A 24593-nucleotide genomic window follows, 5' to 3' on the forward strand; every position below is an offset into this window, starting at 1 on the left:
TGCCTGATGGTGAATGGCTGTGCAGCCTCTGATTTTCCAGCATTTTGCAGGCTGGGGACTTCCTGAGCCAGCATTTCCTATTTAATGGCCTCTTATAGATCCACTTCCCATCCCTTTCTCCTCTTCCTTTGTGAGCCATGGATGTTTTTAGCAGCTACAACAGCCCTTGGCAGGCAGCTCTGCAGCTCAGCGTGGCTGAGGAGCCAGGCAAATCCTTGAACTCTCCAAAACCATGTCCTGGGCTGGGATGAGTAAATTCTGGATCATCCCTGACAGCTTTTGAACCAGACTGAAAGGCAAGGAATGAAGGATGTGCTGACACAGCAGGGCAGTTAATGGCTGTGCTCTCACGGGGAGGAAAGGATGGGGAGGAAGACACTGGGAGCTGAAAATTTGTCACATCCTGTGTCACCCTGAGCACCCACCCTCAGAGGGAACACTCCAGCTGCCAGCCAGGCCCTGAGAGCTGGGCTGGCTGTCACTGCAGCAAAGGCTCAAGGCTTCCTCTGCTGAAGGTTAAATCCAGTTTAACATTTAAACCCAGCCCAAAGAATCTCAGAACCTCCTTTGATTTTTGTTAGAGGTGAACGAGACAGGCAGAGCCACTTTGGAACTCCTGAGTGTTGAGGGGGTTAAGAAGGGGTTGGATCATTTGGTGCCCCTTTCTCCACCTGCATGCCCAGAAACCATCCCAGATTTTCCCTGGAACATCACATCCCACCCTGGGAATGGGCTCTGCTGCCCCAGGAGCTGCTCTGGGGCGGGCTGGGACAGCTCCTTGTGCAGGCAGGGACTCCCCATTCCCTGATCCACAGGGAGGAACCACGTGGCCATCCCCAGCTCCAGGCCAAACCCCACTGATTTATCCCAGCACAAGTCTGGAAACTGCTTGGGGATGGAATTCCTGGCTCTGGAGCCACATCCTGGGGTAGTTCTGCTGCCACATTCCCAGAGCAGCTCAGGGGAATTGTCTTGGTTTGAACAGCCAGGTTCTGCCAAGGAAGGCAGGAGTCTTCTGTGAAATGCAAAATGTAAACCCCCTCCTCTGAATTATTATAATTGTGAAATTAAGGGGCTCTCAGGAAAAGATATGGGAGCAGGAATAACAGTTCCTTAGGAAAACTAAAAATACAAATGCAATAGTACAAAAAGGAAGCATTCCTACCTGGATACAATCTGAGCCTGGAACAGCACAGCAGCCTCTGCCCCCTGCATTCCCAGAGGAGCAGCTTTCCCCTGCCCTGCACTCCCAGAGGAGCAGCTTTCCCCTGCCCTGCATTCCCACAGGAGCAGCTTTCCCCTGCCCTGCATTCCCACAGGAGCAGCTTTCCCCTGCCCTGCATTCCCACAGGAGCAGCTTTCCCCTGCCCTGCATTCCCACAGGAGCAGCTTTCTCCTGCCCTGCATTCCCACAGGAGCAGCTTTCCCCTGCCCTGCATTCCCACAGGAGCAGCTTTCCCCTGCCCTGCATTCCCACAGGAGCAGCTTTCCCCTGCCCTGCATTCCCACAGGAGCAGCTTTCTTCTCCCCTGGGCGGAGCATCTCCCAATGGGCTGATGGAATTTTGTCACCATGCAGGGACACTCGCTGGCCATGAACAGCAGATAATTAATAATTAATGGCCCATTAACAGCAGAGATCTCCTGGAGGGAGGATGGGGTGTGGGAGAGATCAAGAAACTGCCCCATGAACAGAGATAGCTGCTCCAGCTCTGACAGATGGGGACAGAACACACAGCCCCATCTCCAACCCCAGACAGGGATGGATGCCCCTGGCACTGCCCAAGGCATGGATGAGCCCAGGTGAGAGGGCAGGAAAGGTGATCCCTGTTCTGCAGCTCAGTGCTGGGAGTGTCCCTGCCCTGGGAGGTGAGCTCTGAGGTCCCTCCCAACCCAAACCCTTCCATGATCCTGTGATTTTGTGGCTCCACACCTGGGCATGGCCACAGCTCCCCTTTGTGCAGGGGGAGTTCAGCATTCCCAGGGGAGAAACTCCAGAACAAATGTTTGCTACGGGGAGTTTTAAAGGTATGGCTCCAGGTATTCAATTAATTTTCAAGCTCTATTTGCAATTCCAACAGCACTCCCCAGATTAATCGTGCTGCTGGAGAATTCAAGGTGTAATATTTCACCTGAGCTGCTCAGCTGATGGGAGGAGAGGGGCAGAAAATGGAATTGCACCTCAGGACACTTGGGGCTTGGTTACAGCTACAAAGAGAGACTTTACCCAGGAGAGGCTGCAGCCCAGACAGAGAAAAACAGCCAGAGGTTGGCAAATCAATTTTTCCCAAGGTCAGGAACGGGGAGAGTTTGTATCTCTTGAGGCTTGAGCAACACAAAATCCTCCTCAGCACGTCCTTAACACCTCCCCAGCCCTCTGGCCCCTGCCAGCCTTGCCCCTCACTCAGGGCACCTCAGATCTGCCACTGCTCAATAAATGAACATTTCTGAGGGGCTCATTCCCTTCCTTTTCAGCTTTGAAAGTCATGTGCAATCCAGTTATTTGATTTTTGGCTGGGTTTTTTTTGTTGTTAAAGCGTTTTTATACTGTAGTTCTCCGAAAACCAGAGAAACCACGAGGCCCTGCTTCAGCCCAACTTACAGGGAGAAGGGAGGGAGAGGGAAATATTATTTTATATGTTCTTTTCAGCTAAACTGGAAGGGTGCAGCTTCACCTGAACCCGCAGGATTCCCTAATCCTTGAGTTGGTACAAGCAAGGGTGGGACTTTGAGGTCGTTTCCTCCTCCTCCTCCTCTGCCCCAAGACCCCCTGGAGTGGCTGCTCTGTCCCTTTGTGCTTTGCAGAACCCCCTTTCTCAAGGCTGTGGTGGTGATTCCTCTGTGATCCCCCAAAACCTCAGACAAGGAAAGGAATTAACAACAGGTTCAACAAGGAGGAACAATTTTTGGTTTTTTCCCCCCAAAAAACCATCTGAGGCAGACAGACCTTGGCTGCTCGGCAGCGAGGAGTGGGTGCTGGATCTTTGAGAATATGGAATTGTGTCCAGGCTGAGCCTCTGGAGCTGATGGGTGCAGGGGGACACCACAGGTGATGGGTTTAGGCTCTGCAGGGTTTGTGTCGTGCCAGGTTTCTGCTCCACCTCTTTTGATGTCTTTGGGCTTTACCTGAGCAAGCAAAACAAATGAAAGTTCACCTCCAGCCCCACGAATTTCCCATTTTTATCCCAGAGCACAGGAACTGCTTTATCCTAGACTGACCAGGAGAGGCTGACAGGTGTGATCCCTAGTAAAGGTCATGGAATCCTGGAATGGCTTGGGTTGGAAAGGACCTTCAAAGCCACCTTGTTCCAACTCTCTGCCATGGGCAGGGACACCTCCCACCAGCCCAGGTTGCTCAGAATACACAAAATGGCTCAGAAAATGTGTTTATTTTAAATTTTATTAACCTGCTGCTAGTGGGTGCCAAGAGGGAGGGGCCCATTCCTGCCGGCCAGTGTTGCAATCCACGAATTGCTCCACACAGACCAAAGTATGGAGAGGGTAGAAAACACAACCCCAGCCCTGAGTTCAAGCTGTTCCTGCTGCTGACAGGGAGCTGCCCGTGTCAGGTCAGCTCACTTTGGGTTTGCTGCTTGTAAATCTGCCGGGGTTTTTGTGGGGAAGTTCTGGGTCACAGATGTACCTTGTCTGCTCCGTGCCACGAAATCTCAGGGGTTACATAAACAATAGCACATGACAAGGTAGGGCTGGGCCAGATGTCTGCTGCCCCAGAGGGAATTGCAGCCAGGAAATTTCAGCCAGGTGCCAGTGATAGCTCAAGGTTTTTGCTGTACAAGTGACTGGAATCAGAGAATTCCAGAATTATTGGGTTGGGAGGGAACCTAGAGTCCATCAGGCCCATCCCTTGCCATGGCAGGGACACCTTCCTCCATCCCAGGTGGCTCCAAGCCCTGTCCAGCCTGGCCTTGCTTATGGATGTCTTTGCTTTAGAAACAAAGCTGGGCTAATTTTTGAGCAGAGAACTTTCCTTTCTGCAGGAGATCAAAGGCATGCTCATGCCTGTTTGCTAGGGCTTCCTTTTGCCTTTAGTTTTCCTTAAATTACAAAGAAATCCACTTAGAAGAGTTTAATAGTGCTCATTTCCTTCGGAGCATCCCTGGGTTCCTCTGTTCCGTGCAAAATGAAATTACGGTGTACAAGGCCTGGCTGAAAACTGCATCTGAGCAAGGCACAGCTCATCACTCGCTCAGGGCCACGCTCTGCTTGGCCCCGACTCTGTTTGCATGGGAACGGCTAAAAATAGACGGGTGACAACAACAAAAATGGCTTTAGCAGCCGGTGGCACTGCTGCGAGCCAGAGCACGAGCCAGGTTTGGGATGCTGGCCCGCCATCCCAGCGGGATCAGCCGCTGGGGTCCCTCCGGGGGACCAGGGATGCTCCTGAGGATTTGGGGGCTCGGCGCTGTGCCACCCCTCCTCCTGCGGGCTGCGCAGCGGGCAGTGCCACCCGAGGGCGGTGTCCTTGGGAGGAGCAGCGCAGCTTTCCGACACCGCGGTGCGGGGCACCGCGGCCGCGCAGCCATCCCAGGGGACCCGGGACAAGGGGATCCGCGCCGGGAGGCACGGCTGGCAGCGGGGAAAGGCGTGGAGGCGGCTCTTGGGGCTGGCAGAGGGAAAAGCTGTGCGGGCAGCATTTTGGGCTGGCAGAGGGAAAAGGCGTGCCGACAGCATTTTGGGGTGCAGCGGGAAAAGGTGTGGAGGCTGCTCTTGGGGCTGGCAGAGGGAAAAGCTGTGCAGGCAGCCCTTTGGGGTGGCAGCGGGAAGAGGTGCGCAGGCAGCTCTTGGGGCTGGCAGAGGGAAAAGCTGTGCAGCAGCTCTTTGGGGTGGCAGCGGGAAGAGGTGCGCAGGCAGCATTTTGGGGTGGCAGCGGGAAAAGGTGTGCAGCAGCATTTTGGGGTGGCAGAGGGAAAAGGTGTGCAGCAGCTCTTTGGGGTGGCAGCGGGAAGAGGTGCGCAGGCAGCATTTTGGGGTGGCAGCGGGAAAAGGTGTGCAGCAGCTCTTTGGGGTGGCAGAGGGAAAAGCTGTGCGGGCAGCATTTTGGGCTGGCAGAGGGAAAAGGCGTGCAAGACAGCATTTTGGGGTGCAGCGGGAAAAGGTGTGCAGGCGGCTCTTGGGGCTGGCAGAGGGAAAAGGTGTGGAGGCTGCTCTTTGGGGAGGCAGCGGGAAGAGGCGTGCAGCAGCTCTTGGGGCTCGCAGCCCCGCGGAGCTCCCGCCGGCCGCCGCCTCCTCCCCGCCCGCTTCCGCCGGGGCGGCCGCATGCGGGCCCGCCCTTCCCCTCCCTTCCCCTCCCTTCCCCTCCCCTCGGGGCGGCCGCAGCGCTCGCCGTGCCCTCCCTCCGTGCCTCCCTCCCTCCATCCCTCCTCCGTCCCTCCGTCCCTCCCTCCCTCGCTCCGGCCCGCGGCGCCGGAGCCGCTGGCCGGCCCGGCTCGCCCATGAGCCTGCTGGGGAGCTACCGGAAGAAGCCGGGCGGTGACGGCTATGAATCCTTGCAGCTCGTGGACAGCGGCGCTGAGCGCGGCGCGGCGCCGGGCCGGAGCCCCGGGCGGCAGCCGCAGCCCCCGGCGGGCAGCACCATGGACAGCTCAGGTACGGCGGGGACAATAGCGGCGACAGCGGCGGCCCTTTGTCCGGGAGGGAGGGATGGAGGGATGGAGGGATGGAGGGAGGGAGGGATGGAGGCAGGCAGCGCCGCAGGCTGAGCGGGGCTGGCTCCCCAGCCCCGCGCTCCCGGAGATGGAGCGTGTGGAGCAGCGTGAGGGAAAATGGATGGAGCGCTCTGGGAGCTTTCCCCACCGCGGGGTGAATCGCCAGAATTGTTTTTTTTGGTTTTTTTTTTGGTTTTTTTTCCTCCCCCCCACCCCTCTAAAAGGCACTCGCCAAAGTGAGTTGGATTAATTCTGATGGATGATGTGCAGCGTGCAGCATTTTTTTTAATCAGGGAGTAAGGGAGCAGATGGTCTTTATGGCTGGTAATGGGATAGAGAGCTGTTCACCTCGAAGGGTTCAAATTTGCCTGGCTAACCAGCAGTGGGGACTCTCCATGCTGTGAAGGGACCCCTCTGGTTCTGGTTCCCCACCTGTGCCCGCCTCCAGGAGCAGCCACAGCCTTTGCAGGGAACTTGTGGAGCCCACAGTGGTGCAGGGAAACACCCTGGGTGTTTGGGAGGGACCATGTTCATGGGCACCCACTGCAGGGTGGTCTTGCAGCCTGGAATCACAGTCATGGAATGGTTTGGCTTGGAAGGACCTGAAATCTCATCCCATTCCACCCCTGCCATGGCAGGGACACCTCCCAGTAGCCCAGGGTGCTCCAGTCTGGCCTTGGGCACTGCCAGGGATCCAGGGACAGCCACAGCTGCTCTGGGCACCCTGTGCCAGGGCCTGCCCACCCTGCCAGGGAATGATTCCTTCTGTAAGTCTGACCCAAATTTCCCCTTTCAGCCTGAACCCTTTACTGCTCGGCCCATCACTGTAATTCCCAAGGAAAACACCTGCACTGTTCCAGGAAGGACAGGGCTGGGCCAGAGGCACCCCACAAGCACTTCAGACACAGCAGCTTTGCTTAACCTGGTAACCTCTTTTTGAGAGAAAAAAAACCAAACCCCTAATGAGCCATGGCTGGGCTTGGGCAGGGAGAGCCTTAGCCTTGATTTTTTCCCCCCATTTTTTCTGATGTAACAAGAATCATAAAATCCCAGGATGGTTTGGGTTAAAGGGACCTTAAAGTGCCACCCCTGCCATGGGCAGGGACACCTCCCACTGTCCCAGGCTGCTGCAGCCCTGTCCCATGTCCTTGAACACTTTCAGTCCTGTCTTCCTCTTCCCCTTTGCCATCTGAATTTGCTTCCAAGTCTTCTTTTAGGCTGGTGTTTGTTTTCCTCTAACTTACTTCACTCCCAGACTTCAGAAACGTCTCTGAATTTGCTGCTACAACATCTCTGCTGCAATTGCTCATAATCACAGGCTGTGCCAGCAGCTCCTTACTCACAGTGGGCTGCTGTGTTAGAGTGATTTGGGTCCTGGCAGCTGCTGGGCTGGTGAGATGCTGCAGAAAGGTTAATATCTATCATCAAGGCCATTACCTGGATGAATTTCCTGCCAGGCCAGGGAGCAGAGGCAGAGGGGTGGTGGGAGGTGGTGGTGGCACCCAGGCAGGTGTGGGGCTCATCCTGGGCTGTCGTTTGAGTGCAGCTCAATTTGGTTCTCTGCTTTTGCTGAGCAAAAGAAAAACAAAACAAAACAAAAATCAACAAAAGACCCCAAAAAACAAAACCAAAAAACCCTGCTCATGGGCAGCCAGACAATGCCTTTATTTACAGGTTTTCTGCAATATTCAGCCATTTCCACTCTGCAGCTCCTCTGATTCTAGCCCAGAGCATTGAATTGTATTAATGGCCTCTACCACTTTCCAGGATGTTCTTCCCAAACACATGGGCTGGATCAAGGGCTGGCTCTGGGATTTGGGAGCTGATTTTTAAGGGATCTGTCTCAGCCAGAGTTTTCTCCTTTCAGTTCACTCTCACTGCCTCAATTTTACAGGTGCAGAACAGCACACCTGGCACTTGAGCAGCAAAAAACCTCAGGTCTTAATGTGGCCCTTGAATTCTATTTTTAGGACATTTTTTTAATAACCTCTTTATTTAATAAGGACTGTTTGTTGGTTGTTCCAAAACAAAATTTTAAAATTTTCTGTGTTGCTTGTGATGCTCTGTAGCAAACCCGAATTCCACACTTGTATCTCTCTTGTTCATCTGAGCACTTCAGGCTGATAAATTCCTAATTTCTCCCAGCTCACTGCAAAGCCATTTTTCTTTGCCAGCTATGAAATTACAGCAGCTTAAAGAACCAAATCCACCCCTCAGGTGTGCTTGTGATTCCGAGTGATTTGGTGACTGAAGTTGCTGCTGAACTGGGGGACATGATTTATCTTTCATGCAGGCTGCAGATGGATAATTGGGGACAAGGATTAGGGAGCAATGTAAGACACAGACAGGAAAATGAGGTGCTTGGGATTTGGGCTTAATAGGAACAAGGAAAAAACACCTTCTGTGATTTTTTTTTTTTTAGTAGAGAAAATATTGGTATTGTAAATATTTCAGACTCCTCCCAGTGATGCCAAAGTTGAAACTCCCAAGGTGGGCAGTGGTTGAGAATAATTCAGTTGGGAAAAGAGATCTGAATTCCTCAGGAAGGAGAAGGGTGGGGTAAAATCCATCTCAGGGAAAAGACTGTGCTGCTGGGTTTTGGTGGGACAGGGGATCTCTGGGAATTCAGTGTCAGATCCTGAGGGTGATACCCTTGAGTGCCCTGGCCATATCCAAGCTCGTTATGTCCTTTTTTCTCCTTTTCCCTGATTTTCAGTGGTGGTTTCCTGTGGGGCAGAGCAGCTGCTGTTTGCAGTGGAGGAAGGAACAATCTGTGGGGAGAACCCAGTGCCACCAGGGACGGGGGACACTGGGACACTGGTTTGTCTGTCTGTCTTGTGGGGAGCTGGACAGACAACCATGGAGGCATTAGGTCTGGAAAGGTCTCTCAGGTCATGGAGTCCAACCATGCCAAGGCCAGCACTGCCCCATGTACCCAGGTGCCACATCCACATGGATTTTAAATCCCTCCAGGGATGGGGACTCCACCCCTGCCCTGGGCAGCTGTGCCAGGGATGGAAAACCCATTCTGGGAAGAAATTTCCCCAAATATCCAATCCAAACCTGCCCTGTCCCAGCCTGGGGCCGTTCCCTCTGCTCCTGTCCCTGTTCCCTGGGAGCAGATCCCAAACCCCTCCTGGCAGGAGCTGTGCAGAGCCACAAGGGCCCCTGAGCCTCCTTTGCTCCAGGCTGAGCCCCTTCCCAGCTCCTCAGGGATTCTCCAGCCCCTTCCCAGCTCCCTCAGGGATTCTCCAGCCCCTTCCCAGCTCCCTCAGCCTCTCCTAGGGCTCCAGACCCTCTCCCAGCCCTTTTCCCTTCCCTGGACATGCTCCAGCCCCTCCAGGGCCCAAAAGTTCCCCCAGGACAGGGGAACTGGGACAGGCACTGTCCTGCTCCTGCTGCCTCAGCTCTGCTGCAGGTAAAGACCTTTTCCACCCAGGTTAAAAAGGTGAACAATCAAACCTTTCTATTCTTTCCCCTCCTATTGGATTTCTTCTGCACCTGGGCACAGGAAAATGCCCTTTGCTCTGTGAAATATTTGTGTGTGGTCACCAGTGAGCAATTCCACTTGTTGGAGGGGTGAGGATTTGTGCTGGAGGCAAAGCACTGGCAGTTCTGGGGCAGTTGCTGCTGGTTTCACTAACAGGGCTGTGTTTGCTGTCACCAGCTCCCCTGAGCTGAGGAACTGGGCTCATCTTTGCTTTTTCTATTAATTTCCTTAGACTAATGCAAAGTATTAGATCTTCAAGCATCCTCTCTTAATGCAGATTTGCAGCCTCATAAACACCTTGCAAGGAAAGTAATCAGTGGCTGCAGCTTTGCTCCAACTCCCAAGTGCTTCTGATTATTGGCTTAATAATTTTTTTGGATTGGTGCTGCTCAGAGTGAAAAAAGAAAAGAAGCAAAGGCAGGAAGCAGAAGCACAGGGTTGCTGCTGGAAGGCAGGAGCTCCTCATGGATGGCAGGGAGCTGGCACAGAGGGGTCAGCTGAGTCCTGGACAGAATCTTGGAATGGTTTGGGATGGAAGGACCTTAAAGCCCACCCAGTGCCACCCCTGCCATGGGGTTCCAGCCCTGCAGCAGCTCCAGGGGCTCCTCTGGACCATCCCAAGCACAGGGATGGGAGATCTGTGTGCTGGGAAATTCTGTGGAATGCTGCAGGATCACAGCACACAGCTCCAGTGGGGTCTCTGTGCTCCTGCTGTTCCTCCTGCAAATGCCCCAGCATGGGATGGAAGTTTGGAAAAGGATGAGGGGAGGTTCAAAGAGAGACCTGAGCTGAACCTCACAGGACACAATAAAAACCAGATTCCAAGAAAAGCAGCTACCCAGAGCTGCTTCTGTCTCTCCCTTTTTTAAGTTGCTGCAAGTGCTCTCAAGATGAGAACCAGGCAGAATTTTGAAGAAGCCAATTTATTTGGGTTTTTGCTGTGGCATTCAATTCTGCTTTCTTAGCAGCTGGCTGAGTATTGAAAGAAGAGGTTCTAGGAAATAAGATGCAAAAGTAATAGCAAGGATAGTTGTTATGAAAGGAAAAAACCCTTTCTGTGCTGTTTTGTGGCGTTTATAATCTAGATAAGATAGCAAAGAGCTTTTAAAGAGTTGGGACATGGACTTGTGTGTGCTCTGTGCTTCCTCAGGCAGAGTAACCACGAAGAAAAAGCCTCTGAAAGAAGCTGCAAGTGGTGAAATCGGGATTTCTTGAGCTGTTTTACACTTGCAAACATAATGTCTTGTGCTCTGGTGCTCCCTTTTCTGTGAGTCAGAAGAGAGACATCTCCATGTCACTGGCACGGGGACAAAGGCCTGGCCTGACAATGTCGTCCTGTGTTCCCCCCGCTGCCTTTTCAAACGGGGAGGTTCTGTTTAATGCCTCCTTTGTTTGCGTGGTGTGTTTTGGACACTTGAACGATGGGGTGTTGGCAGAGTCTTGTCTTTTCTCGGTTGTTTTGACAGGGGGGAGAGGCAGAGGGAATGTCGACCAACTCCACAGACAGATTTCATGCTCCGCGCTGGCGGCTCGCTGGCGGGCCTCGCCAAAGTTGAGTTTCATGAGGGGAAATTTTTAACAAACTAAACAAATCTGGCAAGCACTGGGTGGTAACCCCCCGCCTCTCTTCTCAATATTATTATTCTGCTGAAAAAACACAGAGTAAAGCCCCCTCTTCATGGAAATCCTCCATGTCTTTGGTGCAAGCTGCACTCAGTTTCCATTTCTCAAGCAAAAGCACAAAGAGCAAACCTTAATTCTTCAACTTTCCATGAAGTTTACATTTAAGCAGCCCCAAACTAACCTTTGGATAAAAAGCTTTGGGCTCATGCAGCGTTAGTTCTGGAGTTTTATCCCAGCAAAGCACAAAAAGAGGTTCTTGAGTTCTCTACTCCAAAATTTGCTGCCAGAGGCTCCAAGTGCTTCCCACAGGAGGTCGGGGACCCTTTGTTGTCCAACCAAAACACAGAATTATGCTCAGGATGGAAAAGCCCTCTCAGACCATCTTTTAAATGGTCTTTTAACTCCTTCCAGGGATGTCTCCTGCCAGGCCTGGACAACACTTTTGGGGAAGAAGTTTTCCCAATATCCAACCCAAACCTCCCCTGTTCTGAGGCATTTTCCATCTCCTCCAGGCAAAAGGCCTGGGTGGGGCACTACCAGTAAAGTGGAAACTGCAGAGAACTGCTGGAAAGTTGCAGTAAAAAAACCCCAAACACCCTCCTAAGCAACAGCTCCCTGCTCAGCTGAATAAATTATTGAAGATATCTGGTGCTGGGGATGCTCCTGTGCCTCATGATTGTCTGCTTGGGAGAGAAATATTCTGCTTTTACCCCTTGGATGAGGGTCTGAAGTGATGGGAAAAGGGGGAATACCTGGAAAATCCCAGAGGGAAGGGTGGGATGGATATTGGGAAGGAATTCCTGGCTGGGAGGGTGGGCAGGCTCTGGCACAGGGTGCCCAGAGAAGCTGTGGCTGCCCCTGGATCTCTGGAAGTGTCCCAGGATGGGGTTTGGAGCAGCCTGGGACACTGGAAGTGTCAGGATGAGTGAAACCTGGGCTTGGGGGTCTCAGCACTGGTTTTATCAAATGAGCAGAGCCTCTTAATCTCTGCTGCTCCTTTTTATGGAATAACACTTTAAGATATCTGTGCTCAGCCTCATAGGGAACCTAACTCTACCAGGAATCTGGGACAGTGGAGGAGGAGGAGGAGACAGATGGGACTGGTAGCAAAAAAAATAGGTAAAAAATTATCAGTGTTTGGGTCTGTGTGAGTCTGAGGAACTCCCCAAGTAATTTCTGCAGGTTTTCCCTGGGAATGCCCCTTTAGCACTGTTTCAGTTGCCTCTGCTGGTGGTGATTTATCTCCCAGACCATCACCCAGTGACTGTTGAAAAGTTGATGTAATTGTGGCATTTGGGCTGTGTCTGACCCAAGACAGGATGCAAATGCCCATAACAGCATCGATGGTTTAGTCTTGGCTTAAATGCAGTAAAGCTCAGCTGTCCAGATGAGGAATACATGCTGGAAGGAAGGTTTGGGGTTCAAGATGTGATTTAAACACTCTTAGAACCAGAGAACCACAGGTGGTTTGGGCTGGGAGGGATTTTGAAGCCCATCTCCATCCAAGACCACATTCCACCATCCCAGGTTGTTCCAAGCCCAGCTGGCAGGAGAAGCCCTCAGGTCTCTGATATTGGTTTTGATAATGTCTCAGCTATTGATTATCACTGGGTGCAGAGGAGCCACTGCCCAGAGATTTCCTTCCAGGAGCTCCTGCCACCCTTCCCTGGGCAGGAAGGTGAAAGTCCTCTTTGCAATCCTCTGAAAGATGGACTGAGGGGAACAGCAGGAGCTGGGGATGCTGAGGGTGCCAGGGATGTGGATTCCCTGCTCTGCACCCAACACCCCTCAGCCATGGGAAACCCTTTAAAGGATGCTCTAACCCTGCTGTAGCAGGAATTTCTGCTCCAGGGCTGCTCCTCCTCCCTGCAGACCCTTCCAGGAGTGGAAATCATGTCAGAGTGATGCTGGAGCTGTAGCTGCCTGCAGGCTGGTGGGGAAGCACGTCCCACACGGGCCAGGCTTTGCTGGGAGAGCTGGCTGGGGGAGGAACGTGAGCTCTGCTGGCTGCTGGGGGGAGAGGCACAAAAAAACAGCTTTTTTTTTTTGCTGAGTGTTCCTTAAAAACAATCCAGGCTTTGTTGCTGAAGCCACAACAACAGTGGCTTGATTCCTTTCAGTGCAGGGAACTTTAAAAGGGCTGGTTTTGCCCAGGCACAGGGCAGCCTCCACCTTTATCTTAGGGGACAAAACAAGCAAAAACCCTTTCTTTCCCCCAGAAAATACCTTGTGGGGAGGGAGAAGGCTGCAACAGGCAGAAAAAAACATCTAGAAATAGGGAATTTGGGACACAAACACAGGAACAAACAAATTTTTTCCCATTGTAGTGCCAGGCTCTTGTGGTACCATTGGAAGAGAAGTCAGGGGGATTTAAAACTCCCAAACCTCTTTTTTTTGGGAAGGTGAGAGATGAGACTTTAATGCTTTTCTATGCTGGAATGAGATGGTCTTTCAGATCCCAAACCATTCTGTGACTCCATAACGAGGAACAGGGAATATTTAGATCCTTCCTCACTCCACCTCTAACAGAAGCACAGGCAGCAGCTCCCTGAGCAAAAATAAAACCCCTCATTTGACACTGAAGGTATTGTTACACAAAATCTGGGCAGGCTGAGGGAAACCTGCTTCCTTTCCTATGGTTTCATGCCTGCTTTCTGTCTGCCCTTTCCAGGCAAAAAGGGTCTGTTCACTCCTGCTAAGTGACCTGGGAAAGGCAGCACTTCTGTGCTGAGCCTCAATTTCCAGGCAGTTTCCTTCCCCCTCCCCTCTCTGAGGCTCAGGGTTGCTTCATCAGCACAAATCCCAGACTGGCAGAGTGTGAAATGCCTGTTCAATGTCAGCCAGCTCCCCCTGGGCTCTGGGGAGAGCTGCACCTCAGGCCTGTGCTTTAAGGGGCTCCTGCCCTGTCTGGGGGGCTGCTCAGGGGCCTCCCCAGGCAGACAGGACCTCCAGCAGCGCAGGTTTTTCAGGGAAAGATTCCACATCTGGAATTCCAGCAGCGAGCACCTCCCTCAGCTGGTGTGTGACCCTCTGCTGCTGGTCGCTCTGGGGCACCTCTGGCTGCAGGTGCCAAAGTGTCCCCATCACTCCAGGTCACACCTGGTCCACTCTCCCATTTCTGCCTCCAAACCCCTACGTTTAAAGCAGGATTGGTCTGGATGTGTTTGGGTTTGGAGAATAAGCACAAACACTGCTCGTGGCACTGCAGGGGACAGCAGGAGGGGGTATTTCCCTTCTGGATTTGTGGTTGCTCTCCCTTTCCCTGCGTAGGAAATGAGTTTCCTGGCCTGGCTAATCCAGACATTGATGGTTCTGCCACCCTCAGCTGCTCCAGTACTGAGCACATCCCCCTGAGCTCCCCTGGATCACTGCTCTCTTCCAAAGCTCTCTCTGCCTTGGAAGGAGAAGTTCTGCACATCCATCTCCTGATCCTCTGCAAAATTAGCACTTAAGTGCTTTAATTAAGGTTTCCACACCTTCCAGCTCCCATCCTGCCCAACACCAGGCTGGTGCTGTCAGCAGGGGCTCCCTCAGCTGAACTCTCACTGCTGAGGGTGGACCATGGCAGGAAGGCTCCCACCTGACATATTTCAGTTTTGGAAGGAGGTTCTTGCTCTGTTTGGTATTTCCTTGTCACTCTGCACAGCTCCTGAAAGGTGCCTGTGCTCAGCTGGGGCTGGGCTTTCTCCAGGATCTGACAGAACCAGAGGACACAGCCTCAAGCTGCACCAAGGGGAATTTAGGTTGGATGTTAGGGAAAAGTTTTTTACAGAAACAGTGATAGAGTTCTGGAATGGTGTTTAAAAAAAGCCTGGATGTGGCACTGGGTGCCAGGGTTTAGTTGAGGTGTTGGGGCTGGGTTGGTCTTGATGATCTTGAAGGTCTCTTCCAACCCAGTGATTCTGGGATTCTGTGGATTCTGGGATTTTGGGATTCTGGGATTCTGGGATTTTGGGATTCTGGGATTCTGGGATTGGTGACTGTGGGAGGTTTATTCTGAACACAGAATGGTCCAGCCTGGCCTTGGACACTTCCAGGGATCCAGGGGCAGCCACAGCTTCTCTGGGAATTCTATTCCAGGGCCTGCCCACCCTCCAGGGAACAATTCCTTCCCAATATCCCATCCATCCCTGCCCTGTGGCAGTGGGAGCCATTTCTTGCTCAGCCTTCCTTTCTGATTCTCTGCTTTAGGGGACACAGGACAGGGGCCACAGGAATTGATTCCTGCTGCTTCTCTTAGAAATACAGTGAAAGTCTCCTTCTTTCTGTTTCTCCTCTTCTCTCCACTTTCTAAATCTTCACATTGATTTCTAAAGATTTGAAGTTTTCCATACTCCCAGAGCCCTTCTGTTGCTCTCCTACAGCATTTCCAGCTGTAAGAATTTGCCCAGTGCTGTTGAACCTCTGATCCTTTGTCCCCTTTTCCCTGTTCCAAGCTACCACTCTTCTGCCTTGCTTTCCTTTAAAAGCTGACCTGCAGAACCAAAAGACCCTTTTGAACATCTCCTCCTTCCAGCCCTGGCTCTTCCAGAACAGAATAACATGAAAACAAACTTTTTGAGGGGAGATCAAACACAGATTCCATGCTTGGAAGCCAACAAGCTTCTTTGATTTTTTTTCCTTTCTTTTTTTTAAATTTATTTTTAAAATCATGCTCACAGGAAGTTTGGCAAAGAAATATTCCTGTGCCTCGAGGAGGCATTTTCTATTCTGAAGCAGAGTGTAGAGGAGAGGTGGCCTCTAATTTTACCTGTCTAGGACCTGGATCAGTGCTGTGGATCAGGGCAGCATCACCTTCCCAATGGAATCTCCAGCTTCAGGATTTATGGATTTATGGGTAGCTCACTATGGGTGAGGCTGCCTGAGAGTGGGGGGTGCTTTTGCAGTTAAATTATCATTTTGTCCTGGAATTGTAGAACAGTTTGGGATGGACAGCCTTCAGTCAGCTGGGAGGGTGGCCCTGAAGGGGCTCCTGTGAGGGGTGTCCCAGGGGTGGGGAGAGTTTTTCTCACTCCTGAGGAGGTGGTTCTTGGTTGTGATAAACAAATCAGCCAGGGTGGGTTGGGTTGGAGGTGAGGGAGCTTTAAACCATAGAATGGCTTTGGTTGGAAGGGACCTTGAAGATCACAGAATCCCAGAATTAATTAGGCTGGAAAATCCCTCCCAGAGCATTGAGTCCAAGCTGTGCCTGATGCCCACCTTGTCACTCAGGAAGGCCTGGACACCTCCAGGGATGGGCACTCCGACCCTCCCTGGGCAGTTCCAGTGCCTGACCTTCCCTTCCATGCTGAAATTCCTGCTGTGCCCACCCTGAGCTGCCCTGGCCCAGCCTGGGGCCATTCCCTCTGCTCCTGTCCCTGTTCCTGGAGCACAGCCCGACCCCCCGGCTGTCCCCTCCTGGCAGGAGCTGTGCAGAGCCACAAGGGCCCCTGAGCCTCCTGTGCTCCAGGCTGAGCCCCTTCCCAGCTCCTCAGGGATTCTGCAGCCCCTTCCCAGCTCCTCAGGGATTCTCCAGCCCCTTCCCAGCTCCTCAGGGATTCTGCAGCCCCTTCCCAGCTCCCTCAGCCTCTCCTGGAGCTCCAGACCCTCTCCCAGCCTTTTTCCCTTCCCTGGACATGCTCCAGCCCCTCAGGGTCAGTTTTGTCCTGAGGGGCCCCAAACTGACCACAGCCCTGGAGGTGTGCCCTTGCAGAGCCCAGCACAGGGGGACAATCCCTTCCCTGCTCCTGCTGCCACCCAATTCCTGCCACAGCCCTCTTGGCCACCTGGGCACACCTGGCTGATGCTCAGATCACCCCGTTCAAGCCCCAGTTTAGATATTGTACCCTGTTGTCCCCTCTGTGCTGAGACTGAACACTCAGCCTGCACACAGGGCTGAGAGCTCTGAGCCCAGCTGGCAGGGAGGAGCCATCCCTCATCCCTTGGAGGAGGAAAACCACTTTTCCTCATGCCTGACACCCAGCAGCTCATGGGGACCTGTTTGGTGTGCACAGAGCAGAGGGGTTGTTGGGGTTTGCTCCAAACCAGTGACGTTGGCTTTGGGTTTGTTGTGTTGTAATTTAATTTTTGGTTTTTCCGTGGTGTAATTTCTGGTTTTGCTGTGCTGAAGGTGCCTCGTCACCAGACATGGAGTCCAGCTATGGGGGAGGCCTGCTGGACATGGTGAAGGGAGGAGCAGGGAGGCTCTTCAGCAACCTGAAGGACAACCTGAAGGACACCCTGAAGGACACCTCCTCCAAGGTCATGCAGTCTGTGGCCAGGTACAGTGCACCAGGAAAAACCAGGAGCTGCTGGTCCCACTGAACGAGCACGGCACAGCTCACAGGGATTGAGGAAAGGGGAAAATCCCCAATAGTTTCTTGGGTTCTGTCTCATAAGTGGGGTTTGGCCTCAAGGAAGTGGGGGAAACCAAAGAAAAACAATGTGAGCTCATAGTGAGTGTCAGCACCCTGAGATCTGGGAAATGCCAGTGAAAGTGGAGCACATGGAGGATTCCCTGTGGGATCCTTCCAGTGAACCACCACTTGAACATTTATTTTGTTGCTGGTGTTGATTGTTGATTTCATCTCTGCTGTGCTTGCTGATGTTCCCATCCCTAAATCCACCCTGGAATGGAAGAAAGGCTGAGGTGACTTTGCTTTGGAGACTCTCCCTGTGCCCAGCTCCAAGGGATTGGGGGCTACAAGAAATGAAGGAAATTTAATGCAAGACCCCAGAGGGTTTGAGGGATCTGCAAAGTGCAAAGTGCTGGAGATTTCTCCTGGAAACTGGCACTAAAAATTAATGACAAAAGGGAAAAGGGACCTTTCTTGCAGGTTTTGTATCCAGTTAATTGCATGTGGAGAGGGGGAGGCTGGGTCACTGTCTGCATCTCAAGAATTCATTTAAGATTATTTTTCCTTGTGTGATAAGGAGATTTTTCTGGGCAAACACTCCTAATGTGCTGCTGAAGTGCCTAAATTCTGTCCCCTGCTTTGTGTCTTAGCTACACCAAGGGAGAGCTGGATATTTCCTACATTACCTCAAGGATCATAGGTAAGCCCTGCTCCCTGGAGAACACAACCTGCAATAGCCCAAACCCAGAATTCCATCCACCCCCACTGATCCTGGCCTCTCCTTGCTTTGCCAGTGATGTCTTTTCCTGCTGAGGGCGTGGAGCTGGGATTCAGGAACCACATTGAGGATGTCAGGACGTTCCTGGACTCCAGGCACCCCGACCACTACACCGTGTTCAACTTGTCACCCAAATATTATCGCAGCGCCAAGTTCCACAACAGGGTGAGTGCCTTCCACAGGGGCAAAGCCCTCAGGGAAAGGGCCAGCAGCTCCTGTTGTGCCCAGAATTGAAGGGGATTGAGGAGTTTGAGGTGTTTTTAAGCTCCTGGGGTGGGTTTGGGAGTTTTAGCTGGGAGCATGGGGATGAAAGAGCTGGAAAGTTCAGGGATAATGTTCATGTGAGGAGCCTGGGAGGGTAAAGGGCATTGCATGGAGTGGTTGCAGAGAAATAAAAAATAAACCAGAGTTTATTCTGCTCCTACAGAGTGTTGTACACTCCTACACTGCTGTGTTCTCCTACAGCAGTTCTGCTGCTGCAGAAAAAGAATAACATGAAAAGCCTTTGTAAGAAATTACCAGTAGAAGGAGGGAGATGATTTTCTTGCAGTTGGGCTTTAATCCAGCAGGCAGAGCTCGGGATGGAAATGGGATCTGAGGGGCATTTTGGCTCTTGTGACTTTAAAAAGCCACCTGCACTGCCTGGCCCAGTTTCCCTCTCTAAAACCAGAGCAGCATCAGGGAGCACTGTGAGGCTCTGCTTCATTAATGGCTTTTAGAGGAAATCTCTATGAAATGCTGTGCTGAAATGCAAGATTAGATTTAATCTTTCTGAAAACTTCCTGTTCTTTCCCTCTCCCACAAGGGAGTGCTGTGTTTTGGTGTTGTGTTCTGCTTTTTTTTAAATTTCTAACTTTTTGCTGCCTTCAACCCAAAAGGCAGCAGCAGTTGCCAGGCTTAATTCTCAGTCAGAGTAAATGAATCTAATCTAAGGCTAATTTAGTTTTAATTTGAGGTGTAGCTGAATTTATCTTCAGTAATTCTGATCACCAGAAACCACTCACTGACACTTGAAACAAATTTCTCTGTGGCCATCAGTAACCAGACTTCAAATACGAGTAAATGAACAGGGAAGACTAATTAAGAGATATTAAGAGCTCAGAATCTTCAGTCTTGATTGATTTTGGTGCACCACTGATGCTGTTTGTGGGTGGAGAAAAATTTATCTACTTCTGAAAGCTCAGCATTAAAGATCTATTGCTGTGTGAGCTGGCCATAATTGCTGAATCCCTGGAATTATCTCCCACCCTGCCCAACACCTCAATAAGTGACTTTTAATGTCACTCTCAAAGGACAGCTCTGTGCTTTGGAACCTTGCCTTGACTCACACAGGAAGAAAATAAAATGATCTTTTATTAAAATATTGTGCTTTCAGTTTATGGGCTGGGAAGTCCTGATCCCAAGTATTTTTCATGAGAAAGAAGTGTGAACAACACAATACAGGAAATAAATACCAGGCTGAGCTTTAATATCTTGTAAAAAATACTAAAGGGCTCTTGAGGAGGTGAAACCCCAGTGAGTTTTCTGCTGGGATGAGGATGTCAGCTGAGCTGCCCTGAGACACACACAGGTTCTTTGACAGAAAAAGCTTTTCAGTCCCTGCTTTCTTTAAAACTTTCTGCTCCTAAGATCCAAGTGGGTCACTGTGCTGCGTGGTGGCACAGGAGGGAGGTGAACTTGTGTCCTGCTGGGCCATTTCCCTGCCTAGGTGTGGTGAGTGGGTCAGCAAGCCCCAGGTGCCCAGTCTGCCGAGGAGGAGAGGGCACTGGGAGGGTGCTGAGGCACTGGGAAAGGTTTTCCCCAAACCTGACAGTGTCCAAGGATAGAGCTGGGAGCACCCTGGGATAGTGGAAGGCAGCAGGAGGTGAACAAGGTGATCTTCAGGGTCCCTTCCACCCCACCCAGAGTGTGACTCTGAGCAGAGACCTGGCTGTGCTCTGTTGTCCCCTCTGTGTCCCCAAGAGGAGAGGAGAGGAGAGCAGTTTCCAACCACAGAACTCAAATCTGACATGAACCAACCCCAAACCTCAAAGCCCCTCGTGGGTCACGTTCCTGGCAGCTGCTGGCCTGCTGCTAAAATCAAACCCCAGCTATATCTTCCAACCTAAGGCACAAGTGCTGAGTGCTTATTCCCAGGGCTGGATGGAGAATTCCAGTGCTTTTCCCTAAGGTTGTCTGTGCTGAGTGCTGGTGAGGTTCTGTTTGATAGAAACACCAAGCACACATTTAATTTCCTAATTGCAAACCATCAGGCAGATGTGTAATTAGAGGCAATGTAAATATGTAATTATGGACTGGTGGGAAATGTCTATTATTTACTAGAGAAGTGATAATGGCTTTTCCAGATGCTTGGCAGGGAGGTCTGCTCTGAGGACTGTCAGTGAAGGGTCACTGTAGGAATTGTAACAGGGAAAATCAAGGTTGTACAAGAGAAGGAATGAAAGAAACTCTGGAGACAGGAGAAGGTGGAGAGGGTAAACAGGGAATGGTCACTCCCTGCTCTCCAAGCTTTGAGCACTGCTTCATCTGTTCAGCGGCTTCAACAACACAAAGCCACATCTGCATATTCTGGAGGCCAAAACTTTCACAGATCTCAAAAGCCATCAGATAAATATCTAACTTGCTGTGAGACAAAAATGGAATTTGCCAGCTTGGCCTGGCCCTGCATCCCATGGGAGCCTTTGGGATCCTTGCTGGACACAGCACAGCCTGGCAGGGCTCTGGTTGGAATCTGGGTTTCTGCTCCAAGATGTTGTGCAGGTGTCAGACAGAACCTGCAGTGCAAGTTTTATAAAACGTGGAGCATTTCCTTCCTCTAGAGATGAAACAATTCTGGGGATCATGTGGCTGTTTAAGAACATCTGGGCAAATCATCTCCTTCCTTCCCCGTTCCCACTGAGCAGCAGCCAAATGTCAGCTGAGAGAGAGAGACAGAACCAATTCTTCAGCTGAGGACAAGCCTCGGGACATTCCTCCTTTCAATGTCTTCTGGCCAGAAATGCCTTTAAAAAAAGATATTTCAGTTAAAACCAGATGAAAGAGAGATGTCTGCTGAGGGCTATTTGATGTGCTGCTTGGGACTGCAAGGACTGACTCAGAACCAGCACGCTGAGGAATAGGAACCAGACAGACTTTAAGGCTTTAAGATTTGTGGGGTTTCAGCTCTAAGGAGCCATTCATTTTTCTGGCTCAGACGTTGACATGCTTAGATAGGATTTTTATTTTTTTTAACCAGAATTTTCCCTTTCATCAGTTTAATACCTGTCACACAGGGCTTGGAAATCCTGTGCCAGAGAAGGATTCAGAACAACAGATGCTCAGTGCCCTGTGCAAATCAGAGCAGTTTTTAGGGACACGTTGTACAAAGGCTTTAGAAATTGAGGTGAGACTGGGGCGTTCTAAAAGAGCCCCTCCAGATAAGCTGATGTGAAATGTAAATTTTGAAAAATGTGCAGTCAGGAACAACACATCAGCCCCATGTCATTGCATTGAGAAAGCTTTTTTGTCTGCCTCCTCATAACCCACGGGAGGCACGGCGCGGAGTTACGCACGAGGAGAGGCGGAGCAGGATTCCAGCACACAGCTCCGGGTTGTAAAGGACAAGTAGGTGTCTTGGCAGGGAGAATTAGTAGGGCAGGGCTTGTTCAGTGCTCCCACAAAGCTGTTTTGGTGGTGCTGCCATCCCTGCAGGTGTCTGAGTGCAGCTGGCCCGTCCGGCAGGCGCCCAGCCTGCACAACCTCTACGCTGTCTGCAAGAACATGCACAACTGGCTGCAGCAGAACCCCAAAAACGTCTGTGTCATCCACTGCATGGTGAGTGCACCCACAGCAGCCAGCCACAGCTGGGCAGTGCCAGGCCACACTGCTCGTGGAGTGCCTGAAGGCTGTGGGCCAGGGTGGGGACAACTGAAAGAGGAGAGAGGGGATGGGATGGGGTGGAATGGGATGGGATAATGGGATGGGATGGGATAATGGGAGGGGATGGGATGGACCCAGAGGAAGGGACATCATCACTCAAAGCTCAGCTGGAAGGGAATCACTGAATGAGAAGCAGGAATGAAAAGCAGGAATGAAAAGCAAGAGAGGTCAAAATCATTCTGTAGGAGGAAGGTTTGAATTTCACCCAAGAGCTGTCAGCTTGCTGTGACTTGGCACGGGGTGCCCAGAGCAGCTGTGGCTGCCCCTGGATCCCTGGAAGTGCCCAAGGCCAGGCTGGACAGGGCTTGGAGCAGTGGAAGTTGTCCCTGCCTATAGTAGGGGTGCACTGGATGGGTTTTAGGGTTCCTCCCAACACACACCATTCTGTAATTCTGTGATTTGCATTTTAATCTAAGTAGTCACAGGAGAAAATGCAGCCTTTGGACTGAAGGGGGCTGGAAACTGGGCAGAAAACACAGAGCTGGGAATTCTGTTGAGCTGTGAAATGGAGACTGCTGAAGTCTCCTGCCATCAGGAGAGGTCAGGCCTGGCTGAAGGAAGCCCCAGAGGGGTTACTGAGCACTGGGCAATGCTGTGCTGTGTGAGGGTGGTGTGATCCTGGATCACTCCTCATTTACTCCATCCAACCCTTCCCGTTGACAGCAATGCCCAAAAGCAGAGTTCTGCTTTGCTCCTGGAGCCTAAATTAAACCAGGAGGCTGTCAGCCCTGATCAGCAGAAACTGGGAGGAGTGGAGGAAATGACTGATCCCAAATTGCACAGAGCTCCCATGTGAGCCTGGCATTTCTGCCTCTCACAGCACAGCCAGCAGCCCTGGGATGTAAATTCCCTTCAAAAAGAGGGAAGGATGCACTTGATGCCTCCAATCCTGGAAATCCAACACAAAAATCCAATTCCTTTCCTGTCCTTTGAGCAATGGATATCAGGATAATGTGATAAAGGACAGGGAGTCCTTTCCAGCACTTTCTAACAAGGCTGCAGAAACCCACTTAGTTTATATGAACCTGAGAGATCTTGCCAGAAACAACTGGCAGGGGCTAAACTTGGAAAAAAGCAAACAGCCTGTTCATGTCAGCAGGCTCTTGGGGTCTGGATCAGCTCCAGTAGAGAAAATCCTACAGAAAATGGCTGGAATGCCTAAAGGGGGCCTGAAAAAACCAATTGCAAGGAGCAAGAGGAGTTGAGGAGTTGTGGATTCCCTGTCTCTGGAAGTGCTCAAAGGGGTTTGGAGCAGGGAGAGTGCAAGGTGTATATCAGGAAGCCAGGGCGCTGGGAATACATTGATTTTCTCCTGCTCTTCCTACATTTTTGATCTATCAATGTGACACAGCAAGCCTTCCCCCATAATCACCTTAAAAAACCCCCATGAGGAGCAATCTGTAAGCTCAGAGCTGTGGCGGTTTTTGGGTGAGGGAGCCTGGGACTGGACTTGTTGTTTGTTTATCCTTTTCCAGGGTAAGTTTCTATTAGAGGAGTGCCTGCAGCTGTAGGATGGGTGCACTCTGAACCCTGTGGTCACTTCCAGGCCTATGTTTGAAATAATTACAGAATTACAGCTGGGGAGCAGCCACAAAACACCAACTTTTGCAGCCAAAATGTTCTTGTGGGCTTTCCAAACCAGTGTAAACCACCCTCAGCTTTGGCTGCTCCCTGGATTTTATCTTAGCTTTGATTGTTCACTGAAGTCCTGGGTGTTGAACAAATGACACAGAACTCAAAATTCCTCGTCACCTTGTGGTCTCAATCCTAGTCTTTCTGGATAAATTATATTTTGTGATTTCAGGAGGAGTGGGGAGCTGGAATTTAAAGGATCTTTCTGATACTCACAGTTTTTCCTCTCTGTCCCTTTCCCTGCCAGGACGGCCGTGCAGCCTCAGCAGTTCTGGTCAGTGCAATGTTCTGTTTCTGTCACCTCTTCTCTCATCCTGGCCCTGCTGTGCAGCTGCTGAACACAAAGAGACCTGGAATTGTACTGTGGCCATCTCACAGGAGGTACAGTACCCTGGCTCAGCACTGGGAGCTCCGTCCCTCCCTCAATGACCTGGCAGGTGTGCTTTGGCCCCCAGGCTCAGCCAGGTGTCCAGATCCCACAGTGTTCCTCAGAGATGAGCAGGGATCAGGCACTGGGAGAGCTTGCCCAGAGCAGCTGTGGGATTTCTTTCCTTGGAGATCCTCAGTGGGGTCTCAACCCCAGCACAAAAGTTCTGAGACAGAGCTGTGAAGCTGCTCCTGCTCTGAGCAGAGAGCAGGTGACCTTCAGATCTCCCACCCGAATTATTGTGTTATTGGAGGTGTCTCTGCTCATTGCAGAGGGTGGGACTGGATCACTGCTAAAGGTCCTTGCAACCCAACCACCCCATGCTGAACCTGTGGTTAACAGGGGCCTGCAGAATTCCTCTCCTGTGCCAGCTGCATCCTCACAGGAGCAGCACTGCAAGTGCAGGCTCTGTGCCAGCTGCATCCTCACAGGAGCAGCACTGCAAGTGCAGGCTCTGTGCCAGCTGCATCCTCACAGGAGCACTGCAAGTGCAGGTTCTGTGCCAGCTGCATCCTCACAGGAGCACTGCAAGTGCAGGCTCTGTGCCAGCTGCATCCTCACAGGAGCAGCACTGCAAGTGCAGGCTCTGTGCCAGCTGCATCCTCACAGGAGCAGCACTGCAAGTGCAGGCTCTGTGCCAGCTGCATCCTCACAGGAGCACTGCAAGTGCAGGTTCTGTGCCAGCTGCATCCTCACAGGAGCACTGCAAGTGCAGGCTCTGTGCC

At 51.6% G+C, this 24593-nt stretch overlaps 1 protein-coding gene and 1 long non-coding RNA gene across 4 annotated transcripts in view; one reads left to right on the forward strand and one right to left on the reverse strand.

Annotated features, from left to right (window-relative positions):
* The window catches only part of DNAJC6 (DnaJ heat shock protein family (Hsp40) member C6), a 42024-nt gene that overhangs the window by 3268 nt on the left and 14163 nt on the right, over positions 1-24593 (forward strand). The window contains exons 2-7 of one of the 3 annotated variants that reach the window (XM_064429154.1): positions 5513-5606; positions 16888-17038; positions 17764-17813; positions 17908-18056; positions 21582-21704; positions 23689-23822. In XM_064429154.1, coding sequence (XP_064285224.1) covers positions 5594-5606; positions 16888-17038; positions 17764-17813; positions 17908-18056; positions 21582-21704; positions 23689-23822 — 620 coding nt within the window. In that variant the 5' untranslated portion in view covers positions 5513-5593. Of the gene's footprint in view, positions 1-5437; positions 5607-16887; positions 17039-17763; positions 17814-17907; positions 18057-21581; positions 21705-23688; positions 23823-24593 lie in introns of those variants that run through there. The other 2 variants (XM_064429153.1, XM_064429155.1) reach the window with 2 other exon arrangements.
* Positions 6578-23778, reverse strand: LOC135305459 (uncharacterized). Its single transcript, XR_010366622.1, has 2 exons — positions 23658-23778; positions 6578-7234 (listed from the first exon to the last, which is right to left on the reverse strand). It is a non-coding gene; the product is annotated as an uncharacterized LOC135305459 (long non-coding RNA).

The sequence above is a fragment of the Passer domesticus genome, chromosome 7, assembly GCF_036417665.1.
Source record: "Passer domesticus isolate bPasDom1 chromosome 7, bPasDom1.hap1, whole genome shotgun sequence".
Lineage (NCBI taxonomy): Eukaryota > Metazoa > Chordata > Aves > Passeriformes > Passeridae > Passer > Passer domesticus.